Source organism: Typopeltis vanoorti, chromosome 4 (assembly GCF_054136105.1).
Source record: "Typopeltis vanoorti isolate ZY-2024b chromosome 4, IOZ_Tvanoo_1.0, whole genome shotgun sequence".
Taxonomy (NCBI): domain Eukaryota; kingdom Metazoa; phylum Arthropoda; class Arachnida; order Uropygi; family Thelyphonidae; genus Typopeltis; species Typopeltis vanoorti.
Window position 1 is genome coordinate 135232380 of NC_143552.1, and position 22398 is coordinate 135254777.

At 33.5% G+C, this 22398-nt stretch overlaps 1 protein-coding gene across 1 annotated transcript in view; it reads right to left on the minus strand.

Moving 5' to 3' along the window:
* Positions 1-22398, minus strand: part of Impbeta11 (importin beta11) — a 277003-nt gene that overhangs the window by 9473 nt on the left and 245132 nt on the right. The window contains exons 22-24 of the mRNA XM_090391468.1: positions 13763-13876; positions 13270-13391; positions 7691-7783 (exon numbers count right to left, since the gene is read on the minus strand). Of these exons, the coding sequence (XP_090247594.1) occupies positions 7691-7783; positions 13270-13391; positions 13763-13876 (329 nt within the window). The remainder of the gene's footprint in view (positions 1-7690; positions 7784-13269; positions 13392-13762; positions 13877-22398) is intronic.

Here is a 22398-nt window from a genome sequence, read left to right on the forward strand (position 1 = left end):
AGAGATATGTATACATGCATAGATATACTTATAACATCCATCTAAATGTTGTTATAAAATGTTAAGACACAACACTATTTTGTAGCAACTTTGTGGCAACAACAGTTTAATGAAAAAACTGACTCAGAGGATACAGCAGTTTATATATATTTTATTAATTTATATCATTTACATTCATGATAAACATCACTCAATCTTTTATTTAGTTTCTTTTTTTTTTGGGGACCTAAACTAATTTCACTATAATTTCTTATGTAACACACAACAAAGTAAAGTAAAAGTCTACTAACATAGAATCTTTTTTTTTTGTTATTATTATTATTATTATTAACTGAATCCTGCCCAAGAAAACTTGTAAACCTGTCATATATTTACTAATGTGAGTATAAATAGGTTAGGGATTAAATAATCTAGCTCTCATTTGTCAATCACCTAACAATTCGGGTAGGCAGGAGGGCTTCCTTAATAAGTTTACTGTCAGATTGCCATTTTCTGTTTCTAAATGCCATATCTTTGTTTATCACACTTCCATATTCATTGTTGGTCAACTTTTTCAATGTTTCTAAAAGTCAAAGCATTGTTTATCATGCTTATATTTTTTTATCCCATTAGTATATAAAAGCTTCTAGGGTGAGGAGAGATAACCAATAAAACAGAAGTAAAAAAATGTAATTTCATCATCAAATTCCTAATATGTACCATCAAGATGTACAGTCGACCCTTGAAGAATGCTGGAAGGTTAGGGGAACTAACCTCTGTGTAGTTGAAAATCCACATATAACTTTTGACTCCCCAAAAAAACTTTACTAATAGCTTACTGTTGACTGGAAGCCTTACCAATAACATAAACAGTCAATTAACACATATTTTGTATGTTATATGTATTATATATTGTATTCTTATAATAAGGTAAACTAGAGAAAAGAAAATATTATTAAGAAAATCAAAAGGAAGACTAAACATATTTACAGTACTGTAAATGTATATCTCTAGTATGTACTGTATTTACTGATACCGTAAGTTCATCGGTTTACAAGATGAATTGTCTGTCCGTCAGTACCTACATCAATATTCTCTTATATGATAGAAAACACTGCAGCTGTTATACATATTACTAACACTAGACATGAAAAATGAAAAGATAATGTGAAAAAGAAATTCATATTTACAGGTATAACAATTCATACATACATTGATAATGAAGCAGCAGCAATAATCTGAAAATGTGAATGAATCGTTATTTTTTTATTTTATGCTAATTAATGGCAGTTAATTGTATTATGATTTAATACTGCATCTTTACAGTTGTTTACATTCCTCTCGACTGCAAATGGCACTGTAGGTCTGTAAGTGTTTGTATGTGTAAGTTTTGATAAATTTTAACTTTTTATAATAGATTTGTGCATATTTTATGGTAGTAAATGATGAAATAGACTAGTATCTACACATATTTTATACATTCATGAAATACCTAACTGTTCCTTAATTGTTTTTTTTTTTTTTTTTGATTTTTCTAGGCTACATGGTTTGTCTGAAAGTTTTTTCAAATTGTCACAAATCTCCAAAAATGTTTCCAATGTATTTACCGAAAAAAATCCATGTATAAGTCGACCCATGTTTTCCAAGGGTCATCTATATAGGATACTATGATAGTAGTACATGAAAAGTTATTACTAACTTCTAATCAACAATTTTGCTCCAAATTTTCTTATCTGTCAGGACTCCAATATTGTCAGATTTTATATCTCAGTTGTCTAAGGTGCTTTGAAATGCATCAATCCACCTAGATCTTGGTCTTCCTCTAAGTTGCTTTCTGTAATCCAACTCCTGCCTAGCTAATCCTTCCTCTCTCATTCTGTTTAAGTGACCATACCACCTCAGATTACCTTTGCTTACAAACTCCTGAATGCTAACAATTCTCAAGTTCCTTTCTGATATCTTAATTTTATTGATTCCTCCTTTGATGCCATCTGGTCACTTCCTATTTTTTCAGGACTCTTATATCCGTGATCTTCGTTATTCAACTCTAACTTGTAAACCTTTGAACACTGTCAGTTTAGTGTTTTAATTAATTTCTTTTCTTATTCCATATAAATTTATTCAGTTCACTAACTACCATACCAGCTTTGTTTATTCTGTTGTTCCATATTTAATTTACCATCTTCATTAAAAATTGTGCCAAAATAGCTGAAATATTTTATATGTTCTATAGGTTCTCCATTCAGAATACATTTCATATTTTACATGTTCCTGCCTATTTTCACAGTTTTGGTCTTTCTATTGTTTATTTTCATGCCAAATTTATTACAGCAGTTATTCAACTTAGTTAAGTAATCCTGAAAGTTAATGCTGAATTTATTTAAGAATATACCATCATCTGCATAAAGTAAAGAGGTAAAATTAACAACTCTAATTTTGATGTCAGATTTAATGCTGTTTTTCCTCCAAAATGTGGTTCATGGTAAATAATGAATAATAATGAAGATAGTCTGCACCCTTCAATTCCAGCCTGGTTGGTCGAGTGGTTAGTGCATCTACTCTCTAACCAATAGGCTATGGGTTTGAATCCTGCTATGGACAAGTGGTAAGAAGAAAGATCCTATCCTCTTACTTGTGATGATGTTCAGATTTCCAGTCAGAATCAGTTTTCTCTTCTTAGTCTGAATTTTGCATCTATCTTATCCTGGTATGAACATATTGCATCCATAGCACCTTTCTTATTATTGAGGAAGCTTGTTTTTTTTTCATTCAAAACACTACTTCCCTCCTGCTCAACTGCTAGCAGCTTATAAATTCCAAAAATGACCAATCTTAGAATATTGTTCTCACATTTGGTGTGGTGCCCAAAACTACTCTGATTTCTTGATTATATACTGAAAAGAGCAATCTCTCTCTCTCTCTCTCTAAATAGGTGGATCCTACCTCACAGACTTCCTCTGTCACCTTTGCATACACTTTCTACATTATCTTTCTTTTTTATATATATATATATATATATATATATAGGTACATAGCTATTTATTTACCTATATATATAGGTACATAGCTATTTAGATACATAGACATTTGTTCCACTGAACTGGCCAGTACCACTCCTTCACTTTCCTCTAAGAACATGAGCAGTGCTATTAACAGCCATGCACATGCATCTCAAAATATATAAAAGTTATTATTGTCACAGCAAGAATTGAACTTGGGTCTTTTCCAACCAGAAGGGGCTATGTCCCATTTTTCTCCCAGTTGTGCTACAGAGGAAGAATGGAACATAGGAGAAAGACCAGTTTTTTTTAATGCTATTAAATAATTCAGTTAAAGAACTTTATATTTGGAAAATAATAATACATGAGGGGATACCCAAAAATAACTGAAATTATTTTTTTAAAATATTTTTTAAAAATTTATAATACCAGATTCTAGTCTTCTTCAAAGTACTCACTATGGGAGTCAGTGCATTTGTACCAACGTTTTTTCCACTGCTGGAAACAGTTCTGGAACTGTTCAGCTGGAATATTGTGGCATCCAGCGACTTTTCTTTCACTTTGTCCATATCAACTAATCACTGCCCTTTCATAGTTTTCTTTATCCGTGGGAATAAAAAAAAGTCACATGAAGAGAGATCGAGCAAATAGTGAGGGTGAGGAACAACCGCCATGTTGTTTTTCGCCAAGAACTGTTGGATAGACAAGGCTGTGTGGGCTGGGGCATTGTCATGGTACAGCAACCAATCTCTGCTACTCCACATCACTTTGCACACTACCACACTTTCTCAAAGCATTGAAATAAAAATGTTGGTTCACTGTCTGTTCCAGGAGAAACAAATTACAATTCTATTCATATCAAAAAAAAAAACAAATCAACATTGTCAAGATGTTTGATCAAACTTGACATGCCTTCTTGGGTTTCGGTGGATTTGCATGCTTCCATTGGCATGTTTCCAGTAGCACCAAGACCCTCAAATCACAGCAAACATTCACATGATTTTTTTTTTTTTTTGGTCCTATGTGAGCAAACGAGGTACAAATTTAATGGACATATGTTTCATTTACAAATCTTCTGTTAAAATTTGCTAGCACAAACTCCATGACAAATTCATCTCTTCATAAAATTGCTCAATGGTCTTTCAATGATCTTCATTGATTGCCTGGCAAATCTTTTCGATGTATTCATCATTTCTGATAGTTGAAGGTCAGTAGATCATGGTTGGTCTTCAACTGACATGTCCCCATTTTTGAAATGGGAAAACCATTTGTAGACCTGCATTTTACCTAGAGCATTATCCTTAAAGGCTTGCCAAAGCATAACAATAGTTTCAGCTGCAGTTTTTATTATTATTATTATTATTATTATATGAGACCTCCAGGGAGTCAAGGACTCATATAATAATAATAACAAAGGACTTATCGAGGGAGACTATAAATCATCCAAACCAGCTATCATGCCTTCCCTTAAATTCATTTACACTAGATGCACTCACTACCCCTAAGGGCAAATTATTCCGCTCACTGCTCTCTGTGAGAAAAGCCTAGTGCTTACCCTTTCTTGACTATGAACAAACTTAACTTTCACGGATGCTCCAGTGTTGTTCTCTCTCCACCTTCCATATAACGAAAAATTTCAGCAGTTGAAATGCTATAACACCCATTTATAGACCTCTATCATATCATCCCCTCTTTCTCCTGTTAACCAGAGTATGCAATCCGCATACTCGCAATCTGCCCTCATAATCTAAATTCCATAATCCGGATATAACCTTTGTACCTCTTCTTTGCACCCTTTCCACAGCTTCTTTATCCCCTTGGAACCCAGGAGGCCAAATCTGCGCACATAATCCAGGTGTAGTCTTATCAAAGCCTTATAAAAAGGCAAAATTACTTCCTTATCCTTACATATCAAGGTTTGCTTCAACATAGCAATTATCCTCTGAGTTGTATTTCCAACTTTTGCTATGTGACCCTTGAACTTTAAATTCTTATACACCAAGATCCCTTGCCTCTTCAGTTTCTTGTAGCATAACCCTGCCAATATAATATGCTGCTGGAACTCTAATCACACCAAAGTGCAAAACTTTACACTTGCTAATATTAAACTGACAGCCATTTTTGTTCGCCCAGATTTCCAGTCTATTCAAATCATTTTGTAATTGCTGAATATCAGTAGCATCCCTGATTGCCCTGCCTATCTTTGCATCATCGGCAAAATTGCACATCTGATGATAGACTCTGCTTGATGTCATTAATGTATAGATTGAACAATAATGGCACAAGGACTGAACCCTGAGTACACCACTGGTTACCTTAAATCTGGCACATTTACACCCACTGTATACCACTTTTTGATATCTGTCTGTCAACCATCTCCTGATCCAAGTCAATAGATTATATTCCAATCCCATATTCTCCAGTTTATTTATGCAACAGCTTTTTGTGTGGTATCCTATCAAATGCCTTAGAAAAATCCAACATTATCATAGTGTATCCATTTCCTTTATCCAACTCAGCCATAACATTGTTATAAAATATGAGCAAATTGCTAAAACATGACCTTCCTTTAGTAAACCCATGCTGTTCCCTGCAAAGTATAGAATACTTGTCTACTCATTTCTGTATGGAAGTTCTTACCAACTTCTCTAAAATCTTCACTACCACATTAGCCATACTAATAGGTCAGTAGTTAGACAATCAGTTTTTGCACCACCCTTGTGCAATGGAACTATCATACATTCCTTCCATTCCTGTGGTATCATTCCTGAGCTGAGACTCAAGTTATACAAATGTGTGAAAGGCCTAGCCAATTCAGCTGAACATTCCTTTAGCAAAAGGACTGATATGCCATCTGTCCCTATTGACAAATTCTTATTCAGGTTATGCAAGAGCTTTTCAACCTCATTTTCATGAAACTCTAACTCTTCATCTAATGTAACAGTAGCACTGTGCACCATGCTACATATATTTGGTTGATATATCTTAGGAAAGTGAGCACTCGTTAACTGAACAATCTCCTAAGCTTCCGACACTCGTGTGCCATCTGCATTCAATAAAGTTATTCTTCCACATTCGTTTTTTTTTTTGCTAGTGGCATAACGATAAAATTCTTTTGGACTACTTTTAGCTTGAATGGCCAATTTCTTCTCATACTCCGTTTCAGCTTTCCGCACAATACTCGTTAATTTTCTGGCCTGAGTTTTATATATTTCATAACTCCTTTCACTTTTATTCTCATGATACTCTTTCCACATAATCTTCTTCTTATGGATCTCTTGCTTAATAAGTTTGCACATCCATTTCACTCCCAGTCTATTTATTCTTTGAACAACACTAGGGATACATTGAGATACCACCTCATTCAAGCACTTTTTCAAAGATTCCCATACATTGCTGACATTTTTTCCATTCAGTAACTGATACCATAGGGCCAAAGATAGTATTCTTCTAGGTTGATCATAATTTCCAGCTTTGTAGTTCAGCGTGGAGCCTGTTTTAATCGGAGCTTCAATAGAAGTAGATTTTTACCCAAAAGAAAACAAAATTTCACACACATTCTCTGTTCCTTGTGGTCAGATATCACAAAATCACCAAACTTGCTTGTAAGCACTAACAAAATAGCAGCCAGAATAACAAACCAGTTCACATAGGATGACATCACTTGCCAGACTGGCACAGAAAACACTTACGATGCCTAACGGCATCATCTATAACTTGAAAATGTGAGTGTGTCAAGTTCAGATTCCGGTTATTTTTAGTTACTCCCTTGTATTGTATTTATAAATACATTTCCACATTATATGCATATGATAATCATTGTAGTCCTGTGATTAAATATACCAAATATTGTACATTTAAATCAATCTTATTTTAAAATGGATTTGCTGAGAGTTAATCAGAATGCAGGAAGGAATGCTGCTTTGGAAAATGGATGTGTCCATAGAGTTTGAAAAATTGAAACTTACAAACAAACACATAAATAAATAATTTAATTAAATTAAAACCTCCAAACCAAGCAAGCCTCTTTTGTTTAAAAATGCTCTTCTGAATTAAGCTATAATGTTTGGGCAGATATGCTCTGAAATATTTAGCCTTTACTAGTCCTTAATTATAATGGGCAAATATCATATTAAACTAAAAGTAATTACTTTGTAAATGTTTTGAAGTACTAATGCTATTTTACTTTACTCTCTCTATAGATTCAGTCATAAAAAATAAAGAAAAGTTGTTGAGGTATTTTTGAGGGAAAATGAAGAGCTAAAAAAATAATTTGCTTGTGCTTATATACAGGAAATTATGTTCTTATTTTAGGTATACTGTATATACAGCCTGAGTTCAACACTTATTACTATCTAAATCCTGGATTCCCAACCTGTGGGTTATGACCTACATTATTTTTAAGTTATTATAAACATTTTTTTAAACTTAACATGTAAATAGTTTTCCTTAAAATAAAATTTTTATATATTCCTTTTAAATAAATAACTGATGTAACTTTAAGTTTTTATGCTGTTTTTTCCCCCTATGATTAATCTTTGTTATGTTAAAAGAATAAAAAATGATGAACCTGAATTTTTTTATTCTAACTTAAATACTGGATTTCTACTATGAACTTATGCCTATATTATCTGAATTTATGTTTGCAAAGTAAATAAACATTAATAATTTCATATTTTGAAAATTTATTTTTTATATCAAAACATACTTACTCTATTTGGGCACCAATATCATCACTTTTAATAATGTCATTCAGTACTTCAACAACTGCCAGCAGTACACCACAAATTTTGTCATGTACAATACTGTAACCAAAAATTAAGCAAGTCTATTTAGATGTGCATCTACCTTTACAAACATTAAAGACATATAAATTGTATTTAGCATGGGTATTTTTCTTAGCATAAACTTCATTTTGGAAATATTACATTTATTACACCATAAATATTCTGGTGGGGTTAATTTCCTACTATGGTGTTAAGATCTCTAACAAGGATGACTTTTTCAATTTTCTCTGTCAACTGCCTGTTCTAATGACAATTCCCCCATTTGAGACCATAGTCACAAATAAGTTTCATTGTCCATTTCCCCATTTTGAAGTTTGCCCACATAACTCTATTTGAAACTGTCTTCCAATCAAGAAGTTTATCTTCACGATTTTTTTCTGGTGTTGAATGTTACCACCACTCCTTTCCTTGATCATTTTTGCTTGAAAATAACATCCCATACTTACTTAGCAAGATCTCACCTGTTTTTATCTTAGTAATGCCAATTATGTCCACGTAGTACTTCTCCAAATCTATTAGATTATACACATGCATGTCAAATGTTCATAATACTGCCAAGTATTTCCAGTTTTGAATACACATGCACACCCACAAATGTTGATTTTATGCTTTTTTTTTTTTTTTTTTTTAAATATTCCTACCTAAGGTTTCAAATCTATTGCACATTAGTACCAATTAGTACCATTGGTGAGCTAAGGATTAGATTAGATAGATTTTATACTTTTATTTTAATAAAAGGCAGAGCCAAATCCTTTCTTTTAAATCTTACTGCATTACATTTTATAAATGATGTGGAATGTGATGCAGTATGTGATGGAAAGCAGGTATTATGATGGATATTATTTCTGGGAAAACTCCCATGTTACTCCTCTTAAAAAACTATTATATTTATGGTTATTTGCCTGCTTCTGTTTAGGAGTGCCCCAGTTTAAACCATTGGCAAATACAAATACATCTTCAAACATACTGACTACAAACTGGTATTCACCACAAACCAAAAATTGGCAAATCTCCTAAAACCCACTAAATCTCAGACACAAAAAGAAATATTTGAACACCACAACGTAGTCTATAAATTTCCCTGCCAAAAAGACTGTGATATCACCTACACAGGTTCCACTATCAGGTCTTTATGGGCAAGACTACAAGAACACTTCTGCGATTGTAACATCCCTATTCCGGAACATTTAAATACTAAAAAACGCAACATCAAAAAGAAAAATCGAATACAAAGCACAGGAAAAACGGAAATAGCTGTCCACGCCCTTGAACAAAAACATACCCCGCAGATCGACAAGGCCATCATAGTAGACAGACAAGACAATGAAACAATGCTTAGAATATCAGAAACAATAGCCATAAAGTGTGACGCAAACTCTATCAACGTATACAGGTCCTACATAATCTCCGAAGTTTGGAAGCTTTACAACATAAAATTGAGGTCACAACCCCGACCAATAGGCAATAACACAAACACTTCAAAAGTAGAAACACCTAACCGACCTGACATAGCATCCACTTCCTCCATGTGTTCAGACAACGACCAGGAATAGTCGAAACGGACCGCACCCCGTCAACCCCTCCCCCCCCCTCTAAAAATCAGTTGCTGTTTTCAACTCCTTTCACCCTTTCCCACCTCATATAAATATAAAAAATGCTCCGCCCATCCCTTATAATATATATCTATATATATGTTATTCAAAAAAACCCGGGTTTTTTTCATTTGTATTTCAATTCTCCCACTTGCCAAAATCCCCCCCCCCCCCCCCACGCATACACAGTAGTTGGTATGTGCAAATTTCTTGTCCTCTATGCAACATATATTTATTGATAAATATACATCTACAATGCCCTAAGAATCCGTGAGAAAAGAGCCAATGGCGTTTAAACTGGGACACTCCTAAACAGAAGCAAGCGAATAGCCATAAATATAATAGGTATTATGATATTTCAGTAAGGCATTTGCATAAAAAAGAAAAATTTTGCCTAACATTTACTTCATAGAAACCGAAATCTTCTCCACTCATTTTACAGAAATTGTTTTTTTATTACTTTTTTTCCCCTTTTATTCTTGCTTTTTTTTTTTGTAAATACTGAAAGGGCACATAAATATATACTTCTTGGTAACTGGCAATCGCACTTTAGCGATAAGAAGTTGATGAGATCTGAATAAATTTCAGTATATGGAGACTGATATAGACCTCAGATGAAGATAGCAAATGAGGAAAGAAAATCTTAAGTCAGAGAAGGTAAAAAAAAAAACAACAACAGGACTCTAGATGTGGCATTCTCTGGCATGGAATATTAGACTGCTCAAAGGCACAAATGCCACCCTTGTGGTGGAAGAAAGCATGCAGAGTATAGTTTGAATAGTCAAGGTAGGATTTAAATATCAGTAAGTGATGATGTGCACAAATGTTGGAAGTGGATGTTAAAATATTTTGGTAGAATTCGTTTTTTAACTGCAGTTACCATATACTTGTTTGTTTTCTTTCCAAAAGTTCATTTTAGTGAATAGAGAGTAGAAAGAGATCTCTCTGAATAGGCTTGCTGCTTATACAGAGATCCCAATCACTTTGCTTTACTATAGCCTCAAAAGTGTCCCCCTCCATGTACACTACTCGGATCCCTCCCCCATAAGCATGGCTGGCAAAGAATGTGATAACAGGATTATGTTCAACTGATCAGGAAGTCTCCTGATGCATTACCATCAAGTGTGGCATATTTTTAAAGTGTATCAGTATCACTCACACCACATAAGAAATTCTCTTATATCTATTTTATATATGTCCTTAACTAACTTATAAACTTCAATTGAATCTCTTCTCTGCATCAGTTAGGTAAATTCAACAATAGACAACAGTATCATACATCATCATGTGTCCTTATATATATATTTTTAATATGGTTCTGCTCATGAGGCCATATATTTAATTCCCCTATACCAATTCTCAAGACTCTCATTATCAATGGTCTCAGTCTTTGATCAACTGTTATTTCTAACCTAGTTCTCTAATCAATATGTTAAAAGTGGTTTGAACACTGGCTTGTACACAGCTCAATTAATCTCTTATGCTGATTTTTCTCTCTCTCTTTTCTATATATAAATTTATTCAATTGGCTTCTCACCATACCAAGTGTTTGACTTATTTGATCATCTATTTTCATATTTAGCATGCCATCTTCACTAGAAATTGTGCCTAAATAGGAATGTCTAACCTGTTCTTTAAGTTCACTACTGTTCCGTTAGCTTTTTGGCTTCCCTATGCATTTTTACAGTTTTAGTCATTGTAAGAAAGAATATAATTTGAATAAAGACTCCTGAAGACTTGTAGCATCAGTATAGAACAACAAACTAAGTTTAATAATTCCTACTTGAATATCAGATTTGATACCACGTTCTTTAATAACATGATCCATATCTGTCAAGCTCAGCTGACCAAGTGGATAGCATCATCTGCTTTCTAACCAACAGATAGATATTTTCATTGCCTGGAAATGAAAATATCTACCAAAGTTCCATGTCTGGTTTCTAGATTATATTAACCTTTATAAATAATAACAGCGGATATGGAATACAACTTGGTTATATGAATAAGATTACGTTTGCACCAAGCAAATTTCGTGTTTTTGAAGTGTTGCTAGTTACCATATGCTTCTCTGAAAACAAGGCTTTAATTGAGATTCTTATTATATCCCATGATTTCTTTGTTGTAATATAAAAATCTGGTTTGGACAACATCCATTTAGCCTAAGTTCAACTTGTGCTTCATCAATATTTCCTTTCAATAATTTTTTATTTTTTTCAAGTTTTTTTTTTTAATGGTAAACATGAGAAGTTATTCAGCCTATAGTACATTAGTGCTCAGAATAAATAAAAAGTCAAAGAGAAAGAAGAAACTTGATAACACTGAACTTTAAGATCTGCAGATTTATATATTATATCTATCTGCAGATAATTCTTAGGAAATACACAAGAGGGGAGATTGCTCCAAAAGACAATAGTAGAATGAACGAGGAAGGAAAATTGTTCTGTGAGTTTGGAACTGAACTGTGAAGGAGCATGAAAAGCTGCTGCATATGTTTTGTTTGACAGATTTAGAGACTGGGGGAATCAACAATGCTAGTTTTGATTGGGGGAACCATCAATTCTAGGATTTGATCTTGTAACAAACCCTTCTAGATTATGTAGTCACTGCAAAACCTTTTCTATCACATGTGTGTTTGTGTGTGTGTGTATTCTGACTTGCTTCCTCCTAGATATTTTCTACATTGTTCTGTTGTTTGTAACCTCATTTAATAATTTTTCAAAGTATTTACTCCAGACATCCACATTACCTTAAATATTTATATTACTCTGTGATCTTTGATTTCTTCTATGGTAATCATTCCTCCATTTGTAAGCTTTCTTAGTAGCATCCAAAACATTTTATATCTTCAGGACATATATCTCCTGTATAATTTTATTCATTTTTCAATATCTTCTTGTGACTTTTGTTTAGGTACTTTTACACACAGCATAGCTTCCAACATTATTCTTTCTCTACAATATTTAAGAGCACATACTGCTAGCATCCTCATCATCACCAAATTACTAACATACACCACCAAAGACACTATGATAGTACTAAATGAAAAGTTTAGATTACTATTATCTCACTATCAACAGTTTTCTTCCAAATTAGTCTGTTATCTGTTAGAACTTGCTTCTAACAGATAACAGACAGATTCAGATCTTATATTTTGTTCTGCTAAGGCACTTCTAAACTGCATCAATCCACCTAGATCTCACCATTCCTCTAGATCTTTTTCCTGTCACCTTAGCATCAAACACCTGTTTTGCTATCTTTCCTTTTCCATTCTGTTTAAGTGACCACACTACCTCATGCAAGAGATTAGCTCTGCTTACACATTCCTGAATGCTAATATCAAGTCCAACTTAATGTTTTCATTTATAACATTTTTCTTCCATTGATGCTATCTGTTCATGCATTATTTTTTTCAGGACTCTCATATGAGTGATCTGTAGTCTTTGATTAGCTGTTTGACTCCTAACCGGGTTTTCAGATCTATAAGTTAAAACTGGTTAGACCACTTCCTTGTGCACAGCTAATTTGGTGTTTTGTCTAATTCTCACTTATTCCATATAATTTTATTCAGCTGACTCCCACTACACCAGTTTTGCTTATTCTGTTGTTTATTTCCATATTTAACTTTCATTTTCCCTAAAAACTGCACCTAAATAGCTGAAATGTTTTACTTGTTTATGGGTTTCCATGCCAAATTTGTCATAGTTGTTATTCCATTTAGTTACAGAATCCTGCAGACTTGTACTGAATTTATTTAAGAGCATAATATCACATGCCGAAGTAAAGCACTACGTTAACATTATATTAGTTTAATGGAATACTGGAAGTAAGTCAGATATTATACTAAATTCATCTTTCTTTAAAGAGAGAAAATGATGCAGTAGTAAATGTATTCATAAACAAAAAAACAATTACCTTGCATTTGAAGTAAGAAGTGATGCCAATGCTAAGCCTAACAATTTCCTTCTCTCTATGGGATGTACTACTGGCATTTTGTCTAACCATACGTCTAGTAGCCTGCCAAGAACACTTTCTGTCTAAATTCAAAATATACTATTGTTTATATAGATTAATAATTGCAGTATGTATCACATATATATAATGCAAGAATTTGTACTTGTCTATGTCTATTATTTTAGCAAGTTAAACATATTAGAGGGACATACGGTAAATGTGGAATACCATTTTGTTTGTAAAATTGTATTCTGTATTACACAAACTTCCTCTAAGACAAACAGTAATAGAGTCAATGATAATAAACAAAAACAAAGCAAAACCATATTAAAACCAATTACTAAATGATTTGCATACCTCTAATATAAACAGTAATAAACAGTCAAAAATAATAAACAAAAACAAAGCAAAACAACTGTCACATTAAAATTAATTACTAAATATGTTTGCATACCTGTCCATTTTCCTGATTTGCTTTCTCCTGCAGCAAAACAGAAAAACAATGCTGACTGTGAAGAACAACTCTGGATAATAATGAGAGGTACATAGACATAACTGTTGGCAAATCCTAAAATTAAAAATAATTATTTGAAATATAATTTTAAACTGTGAGATATCTAGGTTTTGAATTTTTCTCTTACTCTTAAATGAAAATTAAAAATGTAAGGATCAGAAAATTCCAGTTTAGAGAGAAAAGAATTTTGCACATAATGCTCTTTCCTAATATTGTCTTGTGATCAAATAAAACTATTGCCTGATGATAAATATTCTTGAAATGAAGTCTTCCTCATGCTGAATTAAGATCCTTTCTAAATTGAGTGCATTAACATAAAAACATATTGTAGATGTCATAGAGAATTGAATTGTCTTATTCAACTGCTACCGTTTTTTCATGTTGATATACTGCAATAAACATTAATGATTCACTTGGGATGCTAAAACAACAAAAACAATATGGATGATTTACTCAGAGTGGCATGATTATTACAACTTGCTCAGTTGTTACTAGCCCAGAAATATATAATGGAAATAAAACTGGCCAGGAGTCAGTAGAAATGTGCAACATATTACCAACTGCAGTATTTATGAATAATTCAACTTGATTTTATTTTCTTGAGAAATTTCTGCCATTGAGAAAAATATCAAGAAAGTGAAATGGCAATCATAATAATAATAAATACTAATGATCAGAATTATCCTTAATTTTGTTCAGTAAAATAATTACACTTGGTGGCTTTCTAATTTTGTAAATCAAAGGCAGCAGTGATTTGTATTTAAAGAAATATTTGACAATAATAGATAAAAATTAGTTTATGAGTCTAAATTGAAGGGAATTCAGTTTGTTATATTAATATTTCATATTCTTTTCCATTAACAAAATAATTAAACATGCTATATACTCATATAAAACTAAAAAATCTTGACATATATAACAAACAAAATTGTGCAAGCTAAGTTATGAGGATACCATTAATGAAATTGTGGAAAATTAAGTTCATCCATATTACACAGGCAATATCATGATCAGTTGTGCCTGAGACAATACTCTGTGTGTGTGTGTATATCCATTAAGGATAGCGAGACTGGTGGGTGAATATGTAGAAAGTGTTTGGAGAGTGAGTGGCAGTTGTGTGGGATGAATAAAACAAGTGAAAATGGAGGGAATGTTGACAAATGGTGAAAAAATTTGTCAGTGAGATTTTTTTATGAAAGTGCAGTGATATAAAGTCAGGAGAATGAAGAGGATATCATGGAAAAAAAAAAAAAAAGTGCACTTACAAGTTCTTCATGAGCTCAAATAACTGCAAAAAACCAGGTAAGTTGAAGAGCTGAGAAGAAAAGAAGAGGAGGTAAGGAAAATAAATGTAGAAAGAAGAGTAAGGACAAAACTTTTTATGGTGATTCTATTGATCAGAAGATACCAAACAAGACTGTGACTAAATCTTGTTTCTCTGGTATGAAAATTAATGATACACTGAGGCAGATAGGAAACAGAAATATAAAATGAGAGAATTGATTGTTGTGGCAGGGACTAATGACTTGAAAGGTGAAAAGTATGAGAGAGTAAGTGTCTTGAGAGAGCATTGTTCACTGAGAGTGTGGAGGTGCTAAGTCAGGGAAACCAGAGCTATGGAGAAGGGGATGCATGTTGAGTGTGTAAGCACCTATAAGGTGAGAATAACCAAAAAACTTCAAAATATAGCTTTTCAGGTAACAAAACTGAATGGGTAGTTGATACAAGGTATAAAGGTAGTTGTGGTCTAAGGGGGGGATACTGCAGTTTATGCATACAAATAGCAGAGGAATCAGGAATAAGTGGGAGGAATTTTTGACATTTGTTGGTGCAACCTCATTAAGAGTTATAAGTACTGAAACTTAGGTGACAGCAGATGACTTAATTACAGGCATAAATTGGGAAGGATATGGTATTTTCAGCAGTAATAGAGTACTGCTGATGATAGTGTTAAATTGTGAATGAAACTATGTTGTGTAATTTATTTTATTTTCATTCACATTTAACATTGCTTATTATGTATTAATCATGATTTGTATAAAAATTATTTATTATTCCTTAATTTAGGATTACTATTTAAATATTTATTCTAAACTTAACCTACTATTAATTTGTTAAGCAATAATATGTGCAGAATTTATAATAACTAAAATATATATATGATGTAACAAAAAGTATTATTATAATTAATTCTATACGTAATGAAAAAGCTGATTAAGTAGCTCAAATATTCTGTTTATTCTTATTTGTGAAAATTTAACGTTATGTAATCACTCATGTAGTAGTAGAGCATTGTATTACATTAGCGAAATATTTGCGTTTATTTGTTGTCATGGAGACGCATGAAATAAACAAGCACGAGTCGAATAGAGCGTGACCTTCGGACTGAAAGGAGAGGAAAAATATATATTAGAAGATTTTTAATTAGAGAGAAGGGAGGGAGTTTTTGCGGAGCGGGAAGGAAGGTAGGATACAAGCAAAGGAAGTGGAAGAAAATTATAAGTTCTCTAGGGCAGAAATTCATGAGAATAGTGCTTAGAAGTGAGCCAAAACATAGTGAATCATATACTTAGCTGCAAGTGAAGTCAGCTGTGTCATATAGGAAAATTAATGCCGTATCCGGATAAATAAAGAACTGGACATTCAATGAAAAATTCTGATTAGTTCCAGTTAGTCTAGGATTACGTCTTAATTCTATGTTGCCCTGAGAAGAATCATATTGAAATTAACTAGTTTGAGAAAAGTAAACAAGGAAAGATATCAGTGCCTTATTGATGTGTTTTTTTTAGAGTAGTGAAGCGTGATTAACAGTAGTTCAGTTAAATCGTTGGAGAATTTTTATTAATGTGTTCCGCTAACGTAAATAAGTTAATTCATAAGTGTGCTCACAATTCATTGATGTATTGAAGATTGTATCTGGTAAGAGTAGTCATACTTGTTTGTTTATTCTAACATTAACATATCTTCGAAGTTCAAAGTCCGAAATAAGATTGCTTGGAATATTGTCTACCTTGATTAGTGCTTCCTGTGAATTTAAACATTAAGTACAGCTGATGGATATGTGGAGACTGATCAAATAAGAAGTTTCGTTTTATTAACTTGAGTTAAGAAAGCTTGTGATTTTGAAGCTGTGAATTGTATGTGAAAGTTTAGAACATTGAATTGGCATGAGTGACTTAGCAAGATGTATTAAGTTAATTGTATTGTTTCATTTTAAAGCAGTATTCTTGTATTTGTTATATATATCATATATTAAATGTTTTATTTTGTTGATCTAAACATTATGTTTGCCTGAATTCCTTTTTATTGCACCGTTCATAAATATTCGAATCTTGCAGGAACCCCAGGTGGAATAGTAAGTAATTCGGCCTAAATAAATGAGGAGGCTGCTAACTTAATTAAGAATTGATCCTACTATTTTATATAGACTAATCTAAAAATAGGGTGGCGCAGTATAATTATAAATTTCCCTACTTTTGGATTGGTGATCAATTTGCAATTAGTTGTTACATTGATAAGAGTGACTTGAACCAAGATGGCGGATTTAGAACATAACATGAAAATAGAACGTCACGACAATAGCAAATGAACTGTACACAGTCTTGTCATAAATACTGTAACAACTTCCACACATTCCCACACATACGAATTTAGGGACACAAAACACGTGTTGAAATGATTATTTTACTCAATTCTTAATAAAATAACACTTGACGTTTCGACCCCTGTATTGAGGTCATCATCATCAGAAGGATACATGTGTATAGAGAACCAAGCTACATGCTCTTGCACTCTATACTGGTAAATGAAATCTACGCTGTTAATTAATCTTTTTCTTAGCCTGACCTCTGCAATCATTAAATAAAATAAAATAATTTTAAAAAATGTATAATTAATAAATAAAATAAATAAAAAACTACAATAAACTTATAAATATAAAAAAAATATAAATTTAATCTTTTAATTATTTTATTTTATTTAATTATCGCTATAGATCAGGCTAAGAACAAGATTAATTAACAGCATAGATTTCATTTACCAGTATAGAGTGAAGCATGTAGCTTGGTTCCCTATACACACGTATCCTTCTGATGATGACCTCAACACAGGGGTCGAAACTTCAAGTGTTATTTTATTAATAATTAGTAAAATAATAACCCGGGGCAGAGCTGTCTACTACCGGGTGCGTCCCCAGGTGGCGGATCGGGGAACAGCCTTCAGATATGGAGGTTAGCTGCGATATAAGCAGAGCAATCTGGCAAATAAGCAGCCGTGGACCAACAGCGACTGAACTATCAGGGCGTGGGGGAGCAGAAGTGGCAACTCTGTCTCACTTAAAACCTCACAAAACCCAATGACAACTCGGTGACATGGCGAGTAGTGCCGCCATTAAATAAGTACCTACTGGGGTCACAGCCCCTGACATTGGGAAGCAGCATTGTCAGTACTGACACAAGGTTGAAGCCAAATGATGACGGAAAAGCTTGTGATCAGAGATTTGCAAATGGCAATATGATTATATTGTGTACGTCTGTAATACTGCGGAGCAGAAAGCAAATGGAGAAACTACTGCTCTACCTTATCTCCAGAACAACCACCATGGCGAGCAAACCCTTACAATTGGCCCCAAGTTCCCGGCGTCCCTTAAATGCGACAGGGGTGCGAAGAATCTCCGGGCTCAAAATGGTGTCCACTTTTAAAATTGCAACTTGGAATGTCAGAACTCTGTATGAAGCTGGCAAATTAAGAAATGCCACAAGAGAAATGAAGAGGCTGGGCATCCGGATTTTGGGAATTTGCGAGACAAGATGGCCAGGATCTGGAAAGTGTCAACAAGATAATATGACAATGTATTGCTCTGGGAATGATGAGAACAAACATCGACATGGTGTAGCTGTAATAGTAGATGAAGAAATCAATAAATCAGTAATAAATTGGATTCCATTTTCTGAAAGGATAATGCTGTTACAACTTAAGGGAAACCCCGTTAACATAAATATCATCCAAGCTTATGCACCCACAGCTGACAAAAGTGAAGAAGATGTTGAAGAGTTTTATGAACACCTAAAAGAGATTAAAAACCTAACAAAGAAACATGATATAAGCATAGTGATGGGTGACTTCAATGCAAAAGTGGGAAGAGGGGGTGATGGAGAAATTGTTGGCGAACATGGCTTAGGCACCAGAAATGACAGAGGAGATCGCCTAGTCCAATTCTGTCAGAAAGAAGATCTAACAATAGCAAATACCTGGTTTAAACTTCCACCCAGAAGACTGTACACTTGGAAATCGCCTCAAGATAACCAACATAATATTGTCAGAAATCAAATTGATTATATACTGATAAATAAAAGATTCCACAGTAGTATAAAGAGTGCAAAGACTTATCCTGGAGCAGATATCTCATCAGACCACAATCCCATAGTTGCAGAAGTACGTCTTAGATTAAAATCAGCTAAAAAATCACAAAAGAAGAAAAAGAAAATTGATGTAGAAAAACTGAAAGACCCGAACATAAATAAAAGTGCCAAGACACAGCTTAACCTGCGATTACAACAGATTAACATAGAAGAAAATAAAAGTGTGGAATCTCTTTGGAATAGCTTAAAGAATGCCATCGTAACAACAAGTATTGAAGAAGTATGTTATGTGAATAATATAAAACAACAGGAATGGGTGACAGATGAGATTCTTTCTCTTATTGATACAAGAAGAATGTATAAAAACAAAGACCTAGCCAGGTATACAGAAACACATAACATCATCAAGAAAAAAATAAAAGCCAAGGAAAATTGGATGAAAAATTTATGTACTGAAATTGAACTGCTTCAGAAACAACATGATAATTTCAATCTGTATAAGAAAATCAATGAAATTTCCAGAAAACTGAGGAAAAAGCAAATAGTGTCTCTAAGAGACGAAAATGGAAAAATAGTTCTAGAAGAAGAGAATAAAGCACAGATTTGGATAAAATATGTAACAGAACTTTTCAATGATACTAGACAGAAGCCTATAAATATAAAAGATAACATTCAAGGACCAGCAATCATGAAATGCGAAATAGAGAATGCTATACAAACAAGTAAAACAGGAAAAGCCAGTGGACCAGATAGTGTGCAAACAGAATTTTTAAAATTAATCGAACCAGATAACATCAAACTTCTTGAAAAACTATTTAATAAAATATATGAAAGTGATGAATTTCCATCAGATTGGCTCAAATCTACATTTATCACTATCCCAAAGAAACCCAAAGCGAATTCCTGTGGTGACTTCAGACTTATTAGTCTAATGAGCCAAACATTAAAAATATTTTTGAAAGTAATTCAGAATCGCATTTATAGAAAAAGTGAAGAAACTCTAAGTGAAACACAATTCGGCTTTCGGAATGGTTTTGGTACTAGAGAGGCCCTTTTCTGTACCCAAATATTGATACAAAAATGCATAGAAAAACAGAAATCTGTCTTTATGTGTTTCATAGATTTTGAAAAAGCATTCGACAAAGTCAGACACACCAACTTAATAGAAATCCTTCAACAAATAAGGCTAGACGAACAAGACATAAGACTAATAACAAATCTGTATTGGAATCAGTCAGCTACCGTTCAATTAGACAACATTACCACCAGTGATATTAACATCAAAAGAGGAGTGAGACAAGGATGTGTGCTCTCACCACTCCTGTTCAACATATATGCAGAGGTAATCTTTAAAAAAGCATTGGAAGAATGTCCAGAGGGAATCACAATAAATGGAAAGATTGTTAACAACCTACGATATGCAGATGACACCGTGCTAATTGCAGATAACATTATGGATCTCCAAAAACTCGTTGAAAGAGCATACATAGAAAGCCAAAGAATGGGAATAAATATAAACATCAACAAGACAAAATACATGATCATCAGCAAACATCCAGCCTCATCAATGAAACTGACACTCAATGGGAAAAATATTGATCAAGTGTCAAGATATAAATATCTTAGTTGCTGGCTTAATGAACGGTGGGATCCAGAAATAGATATAAAGACAAGGATTGAAGTTGCACGGTCCTTCATGAAAATGAGAACACTATTCTGCAATAAAGACCTAAACATGGAAGTCAGATGCCGAATGCTGAAATGCTACGTGTGGTCTATTCTGCTCTATGGAGTTGAAACATGGACATTGAAGGCGACAACCATCAAGAAAATCGAAGCCTTTGAGATGTGGCTATATAGAAGAATGCTAAAGATATCATGGACAGAAAACATTACCAATGAAGATGTCTTAAAATCCATTGGCAAAGCTAAACATCTTGTACAAATAATCAAGAAACGAAAAACATCATATCTTGGACACATCATGAGAAACAGCAAATACCAACTTCTACAAACTATTTTGGTAGGAAGAATTGATGGCAAAGGAACTAGAGGAAGAAAAAGAATATCATGGTTTGACAACATCAAGACGTGGACAGGAAAGAGCAGTGCACAACTGCTCAGATTAGCACAAGAGCGCAGTTTGTTCGCCAAGATGGTCGCTGACCTTCGATAGAAGATAGCACAATAAGAAGAAAATAATAATTTCAACATGTGTGTTTTGTGTCCCTAAATTCGTAAATATGAATGCTGATTACCGTGTAATCTTAAAAGAAAGAGTCATCATAATCCATGGAGATTTGACACACAAGCAGTGCAGCCTCTATGGTAAGCTAAATATACATGTTTCCTTGTTAACTAATCGACTAGCCTTTTTGAAACGATGTAGAGACAGCAACTTAATACCAACTGCATTAAACTAAAGGAGTAGTTTAAATCAGCTAAAGCGCTCTGTATCTATGCCCGGTTGGAAAAAGCGTTGTTAAGAGAACAAATCCACGAGGCACGAAAAAACCTACCCAAGCCAAAGTTGTACAACTTAAATTAGAGCTATCTGACTACATCAATCCAAAAATATTTTAGACAGGATCACAGATGACTCGGCCAAGCACCTATTACTGAAAAACAAGGAAAAGTTAATAATTAATAATAATTAAAAATTAATAATGAAGCACTACAACAACATGAAAGCACAAGACAATCAGGATGCCATAACGAAAGGAGCAGCCAATCACCCACAAACAAAGCTAGGAGCAACCAACTACCATCAGACCACGGCTTGGTTATCAACCAATCAAACTATAATCTCACCCAAGGTGAAACTCTCACTGCTGGAGAAAGGTCTAAACTACGCCATTGCGTCGAGGTCAGTAAACAAACTTGATATCGTTTATCATATCGAGAGAGGTTAAAGATCCCTCCTGGCCAATCTAGCTGATAAAATATGCATGGAAACATCTTGTATACTAAATTCAAACAAAAAATTAAGCAGCAATAAACAAAACGGAAAAACTGGCCCTTAAATCCCTAAAAAATAACCAGGACATTATAATCACAAAAGCAGATAAAGGGAATGTTTAGACCGGACAACTTACATAGAGAAAATGAACCATTTGGTATCGGACCACAACACCTACCAAATGGTAAACTACAACCCCACAAAACATATCAAAAAGAAAACAACTGAACTAATTAAATCCGTTAACACATGGGTGG